Source organism: Xyrauchen texanus, chromosome 24, assembly GCF_025860055.1.
Source record: "Xyrauchen texanus isolate HMW12.3.18 chromosome 24, RBS_HiC_50CHRs, whole genome shotgun sequence".
NCBI classification, from domain to species: domain Eukaryota; kingdom Metazoa; phylum Chordata; class Actinopteri; order Cypriniformes; family Catostomidae; genus Xyrauchen; species Xyrauchen texanus.
The window spans coordinates 16669642-16676572 of NC_068299.1; the positions used below are offsets into that span (position 1 = coordinate 16669642).

The 6931-nt window shown below is 37.9% G+C and overlaps 1 protein-coding gene across 15 annotated transcripts in view; it reads right to left on the minus strand.

The window, feature by feature from the left end:
* Nucleotides 1–5676, minus strand: part of LOC127617872 (LIM domain-binding protein 1-A-like) — a 32340-nt gene extending 26664 nt beyond the window's left edge. For 4 of the 15 annotated variants that reach the window (XM_052090001.1, XM_052089999.1, XM_052090000.1 and 1 more), the window contains exon 1: nucleotides 1833–2050. In XM_052090001.1, the coding sequence (XP_051945961.1) occupies nucleotides 1833–1860 (28 nt within the window). In that variant the 5' untranslated portion in view covers nucleotides 1861–2050. Of the gene's footprint in view, nucleotides 1–1832; nucleotides 2053–5523 lie in introns of those variants that run through there. The other 11 variants (XM_052089996.1, XM_052089997.1, XM_052090006.1 and 8 more) reach the window with 9 other exon arrangements.
* Nucleotides 5677–6931: the final 1255 nt, after the last annotated feature.

Below are 6931 nucleotides of genomic sequence, written 5' to 3' on the forward strand. Positions count from 1 at the left end.
AACATATCTCAGCTCAGTACGTCCTTAACTTGCAAGTGAATGGTGATCAGATCTTTGAAGCTTCAAAAATCACAGACAATCAGCATAAACATCATTCATACAACTACAGTGGCTAAATTTATGTTTTTAAAGTTATATGATTGCGTTTGGTGTGAAAGAAAGTCATATCCACCTGGAATGGCATGAGGGTGAGTAAATGATGTGAGAATTTTCATTTTTGGGTGAACTTACCCATTAAAGTTATGGTTCACACAAAATGAGATGTTAGGCATAATGTTTGCCTCAGTCACCATTCACTTTCAAAGTATGTAAAAAAAGATGTAATGAAAGGGAATTGTAACTAACAAGGCTAAGATTCTTCTGAACATCTTCTTTTGAGTTCCAAGTAATAAGGAAAGTCAAATGGTTTTGGATTGGACAACATGAGGGAGGTGATGATGACAGAATTCTCATTTTCTGGGTTACCTATCCGTTTAAATATTTTGCACAACATGGCTAATATAATTTCAGTTATATGGCCAATTTACAGTCTCATGAAATTTCCTGTTCTGATTGACTACACCACAAAGATCAACATTGCATTCACTGATTTGAGAGCATCACTTGGTTTAAACACTTCAGGGGTCTAACACGTTTTTATTGAATATCTCGTCCCACCTTTCCTTGCTGCAAAAAGGAAAATGTGATGCCCAATACTCATTGTTTTTCATAAAACAACTAAAGCCTTTTGGTACAAAACAAATGCACAGAGTGAATTATGCATGTGAATGATTGCGCAACTCCACTGACATATATTAGTAAGAAGAAATGTTTAAGAACAGCTGCCAAAAACGTCTATGGATGCCTGACAATATAGTATTTGATTTCAAAAGCCCACAGCATGTGAAAAAATGTTGACATTGCAAAAAACATGAATTAGTGTTAGGCAGAAGTTTTTACAGAAACAAACCTTATTATTCCCTGCCATTGGCAAAAATGAACATCCAAACCTAAAATTGTTTTCAGAAATGGCATGGGAAGGAAAACAAAGTTTTTCTTAAAGGGCTGGTTCACACTAAAATGAAAATTGTGTCATAATTTCCTAACCCTATTGTTGTTCCAAACCTGTATGACTTTTTTCTTTTGTGGAACACAATAGGAAATGTAAGGCAGTATGTTAATCTAAGTCACTATTTATTTTCATTGCATCTGATTTCACATAAAATGAAAGTGAATAGTGACTAATTATTCCACAGAAGAAAGTCATGTCGGTTTAGAACAATATGAGGTTGACTAAATGATGACAGAAATCTTATTTTTGGGTAAAAAATATCGCTTAAAGACCATACCATAATGTCTTGCTCAAACAAAGCTTTTACTTGTTTCTCTATGCAAAATATTTTAAGATGTGCAACCAAGGGCAGAAGTCACATGACAAGGAAAGTGCTCGGGACAACTATATAAACCAGTCAGAGAGGCTATTCAGGTCACAGTAACGTCCAGGAAGTTACCGCTCAAAGAGTTCACATACAAATATCTTGTACAAACAGCTGCCATTACACACCAAATTAAACAAACAAATGAACTTCTAAAACATTTCAACAAATATATCCATGCAGCAATGCTATGGTTCCTCTTTCTTCTGCTTTCAAACCTTTCCAGATGAAATAAATAAACACACTATGGATACAGTGTACAATGCAACATATGATCTAAGTGGCTCCAGATTAGTGGAGCATGAGAGATATGAAATGTTCCAGGTAGCGCTCAACCTTCTCATTCCCACACAAACATCATGCTCTTTCGCAACTCCTGCCTGAACCTCTCCATGCAGCAGAAATTAGAGCTCTTACCTGGGCAAGCACAGCCTCCAACAGACATCTTCTCACATTTTTGGCACTGCTCGTAATGAAATGGTGTTGTTCAGTCCACGCACTGTTCGCATGGGCTTCTACTGAGAAATAGAAACAGGCAGAAAGGGGTGGGGAGTGAGCAGAGGGAGGGCACAAACAAAATAAAAATGTAGAAACAAGAGCTCAGCACAAAGCAGGAAGTAGGAATTATTCTCCTGTTTGACTCTGCTCTCAGGTTCATTAATATGCAAATTGCAATACTTGTGGGAGGGAGAAAATATGAGAGCGAGAGAGTGTGTGTGTGTCTGTGTGTGACACAGAGGATTGGATCAGACAGAGGGAGGGTGGAAGCAAGAGCCAACATTGTTAAAGTGACCTGTGAGGCAGATTTTAGGGCACACTGGTCATCTGATGCTGCTCTTTTTTTCTTCTGTAGATGTATTGCCTATTTTTGCCTTGTGCTGCTAGCCCAGAGGCATAAAGTCATTACCGCCTAGTGGAGCTACGACACACTACATAAACACACACAGACACACGTACAGTGCAGCTTGCCCTCCTGACACTCCCTGGGGTCTGCTGCTCACAGCTCACCCCTGCCAGAATGAGACACGCACTCTATCTGCTGCATGACTGATCTCTCTTCTCCTACTTATACTGCCATTCTTCTGCTTTCTGCTTGTTCTGTTCATTTCAGAAACCTCTCCATTGTCCTACATTTAATTTTTCTCTTTTATATCGATGGAAATGCAGTAGTACTGAATATTAAGCATATGCATTTACCCCTAATGTTTTGTTGAGATTGACATTGCTGTTTTGTTTTGTATCCCACTAATGCACATGTTAAGATGATAATAGTCATTTAGAAATGAACCTCTTGTTTTCCCTTCAAATTGTTTTAATAAGTTCCTCTGGCCTAATCCAGTAGGCAGATATTACGGAGGATTTATCACTGTATTTTACTACAAAGTAGGCATGTGCTTTACAGAAATGTGATATCAGTGCATCAGTTAGAACATCTTAGCATGTAAAATTGCATTTCAATGCATGTTTTATACCTGTGGTCTCTGAGACCCCAAACATAAGTAATGTAAAAATGATAACAGAGGATGTATTATAAAGTTATAATTTTGTTTAGAATCAGTTCTCATAAGATAAGGAAACATCATGAGGTATCGGTCTGATACTGTTACGTATATTTTCGAACTATTAATGGAAGTACAATTTAGGCTCAATGGAAAGCATCTGTAGAATAATGTTGTATTACTGTATTGTTTATAAAAACAATTAAATAAATAAATACATTTACAGTAAGGCAATCACAAAGGAAGTGAATTGGGCCAGTTCATAAACATAAAAATACACACTGTTTTAAAAGTATAGCCACATAATGTACACATAAAGATTTAAGTGAGATAAAACTGTCCCACATGATTTTTAGTGTAATAAAATTTGCTTACAAGATTTATAATTGGTATGTCATGTTGGATATGACTTTACACAGATAAGGTTCGTAAGCAATTTTACCACACTAAAATAATTTTAACACATAAGGATTACGTCTTGTGAATATACTTTTGAAACAATGTGTATTTAAATTTGCATGACCCCATATACTGTACTTTCTCTGTAATACGTTCCTTACTGTAACCATTTTTTTTTTTAAAACAAGGGTTGAAATTAACATGAAACAACAAAAGCTTTAAATTGTGCTGGAGTTTAACTGAACCCAGAACATTCCTTTAAAATAGACCCCAACATAACATGAGGATTACATTGCACTCCAAGATACTAATAATACAATGTATTTCCACTGTACATGGTAAAACATTTTTTTAAAGTGTAATAACTTCCATTTATTAATACTGACAAGAAAATGGTGGTGTTAATGGTTACAGACAATTTAGATTAAAAATGCAAAGCCTACCTGGAGAACTGGGACATTGGAGAAACAGCTTAGTAAGGAGAGTGCTATGGGGTGTCTAATTTCTTCAAGAAACCAGCCTTTAAAAGTGGTACAGCAATACATGGGACACAGAAACCCTTAAGTCACCCTGAATATAGATTTATTGTGTATTTATCAATATAAAGAAATCTCAAATTGTACTTTGTCTTTAAGTGCACATTCGTCCCTTCCTCACTTCTTGTTTTGCCAGCTCAAAGCCAGAGACTCATTGGCTTTCTCTTAGTCCCAGTGGACATAGAGAGATCCCTGTCCACATGGCACCCCCTCTGTGTCAGCCTTGCGATCGATCCGACGCATCCCTCACTTTCCTCAGCACTCCCTTCTCAAAGCCACTCCCCTCCAGTGGACTGTGCTTCTAACTACCAAATCATACACACCACTGGTGCATTACGCCACCTGTCAAGCCTTCTGATAACTCCAGAGCATAGAGAGAGCACTCTTAACTAAGGTTAAGAACAACCTTTTGATTTCACAGACTACATATCTAGAATGACTAGCGGAACAGAGCGCCGGTTTCTGCAAATCCTTGTTGTTACATGTCATCTGTCACTCAAAATAAATATGCTGACACAGAAACAGCATTTGCCATGTACGTCTCCCCTTTACATACACAAAAGATCAGTCAATCAAATGTAAAATCACCCAGGCAAAAAATAAATAAAAAAACCTAGCATAAAACAAGTTACATTTACTTGAGAAGCAAAAGTGTAAGATATTAAGACTAAAATCTCTTTAATATACCTTAAATTAAAGGAATGTTCCTGGTTCCATACAAGTTACATAAGCTCAATCAACAGTGTTGGTAGCATAATGTTGATTTAAAAAAAATTAATAATAATAATTCCCATTTTTCCCCTTGTTTCTTTAAAAAAGCAAAAATTGCGGTTACAGTCAGGTACTGACAATGGAAGTAAATGGGGCCTGTCCATTAACATTAAATACTCATTGTTTCAAAAGTATAGCCACAAGATGTAAATATTATATATGTTAACATTATTTTATTGTGACAAAACCACTTACCGATGGTAATCTGGTACACGCTGTAACGGCAGTAAATCCCTGATTTTATCACACTAAAATCAATTTAACACTTATAATCTTTACATCTTGTGGCTAAACTTCTGAAAAAGTGTGTATTCTAATGGTTATGATCTCGCCCCATCTATTTCCATTGTAAGTGCCATAAATGCTGTCAATTCAGCTTAACTTTGCATTGAACCCAGAACATTCCTTAAGTTAATTATTCTTACCGCACCGCATTTTTTTTAAGCAAAAATCTCAAAACATTTTCAAGATTTATGCATAAAATAACAACAAATAATGTAAAAAAAATTATAATTCACATATAAATTCAGTATATATACAAATTCAGTATATGCACACATTTTTCAAGCTTGGACACAGAAAACAAACCCTCAGCTTTCTCTAACCATTTACTTTTGTGTGCCATTAATGAATACCTTATTTGATTTACCTCCCTCAGCCAAAGATCTGCGGTCTAAATACAGTGAGCAAAGAACAAAGAGAGCCACTCCATGAAGAATAATTTCACATTGAGAGGTTTCTTCGCAATGCTCTTGAGGCTTTGAGGGAAATGGCTTTTTGTTTTCAGAGCCACAGATTGGCTTTGAAGCTCTCAGCCTCGGGAGACGCTCTCCACCACAGACTGCACAATCAGGTCCCTCGCTCTCCATTTTTCAGTCACACGTTCACACATTCCTGACTCACAGTTCAGTTGAAAACAAAGAGGATCCCTCCTCTGTTTCTCCAGCACACTCTCTCCATCAGGGTGACAAACGGTAGTGTGAGACCATTGTTGAGGACTAGATGTTTACCAGAGTGTGCTGACACACACTCACCTTTACTCGCAGACACAGTGACGTTCCTGCTGCTGGCGTGCTGTCGAGAAACAAATGCAGAGAAGCAAGATCTAGAATCAACTGCTAATCCAATTAACTGCATGAAAACAATAGGTCAAAAATACAGTCTCAAAAAGCAGACTTTGTAACAGTAAAACTGCTCCAGTTCAATCAAACCACGTACAAACTAATGTAATCAAGTTAACATTGTTCCACATTGTTTAGTAACAATTACCTCAGTATATTTTACCTCTTCAGGGTTTGCGCCGTTTGTGACTGTCAAAGCTCTGTGTATTGATGATTTAGAGCTGGGTCAATTAGCCCTAAAAAGCATGGACAGAGAGGGGGGTGTTACAGAGAGAGAGAGAGAGAGCCGCAAAAGGAGGAGGCGGGAGAGTGCACACAGATCCACTGGAATAAATATGACGCAGAGCCAGAGCAACTTCTCCAGCCCGCTGTACCCAGCGAGGGCACTGTCACCATGGCAACGGCAGAGCAGTGATAGCTCGCCGGGGCACACAAGGCACGGCATTATTCTGTCACTCACTCACTGGAAATACACAGTTCCACTCAGGCAGGCACGTAGGCGCCTTGTATTCAATTAACTCTACTGGTTCTGGGCCCCAAGAGCCCAGTCACCTGTGACCTGCTACAAGCACAGACACAGCTTAATGCAAAGATTATTTGAGGTTATTTGAGAAGAGGTCAAATGGGTCACAAATCAGTATTTGGAAAGGAATACTTGCAGACTCCATGTGAAAAAAGCAAAGGATCAGTGTCAGACTGGCAGAAAGTCAAGGGTTTAATATGGCGTTGCCAAATGAGATTCATTAGTTTTGTTTTAGCAGTCTCTCGGAATGGCAAAAGCAGCAACCTTCTTGCATTAAACCTTCAATGTTCACTGCCATTATTATACGTTATTGACCAAAGTTGTGTGTGTGTTTCTAACATGGATGAGTAGCTGCTCATAGACAGTTTTGATTATTTTAGAGAGGTATCTGCTTGGCCAGGCTGGGTGACTACATAAAACAGGTAAGACCAGCAAACCATCTAGGTTGGCTTAAGCCATTTACCCCCCCACCCCCCTCCCCCAAAGGTGAGTCCAATCGGTGGCCATCTTGGGAATTCTTACAGGCTAAAAAAACGAATGTATACAAAACTGTGATCTTAATTATTGATGTTTAGTGTTGGCTTGTTCACAGTCGGTTCCAAACTTGATCATGATGTCTTACAAATGTGAAGTTTAAAATTATTTTCCTTTAACACTATAAAGACAT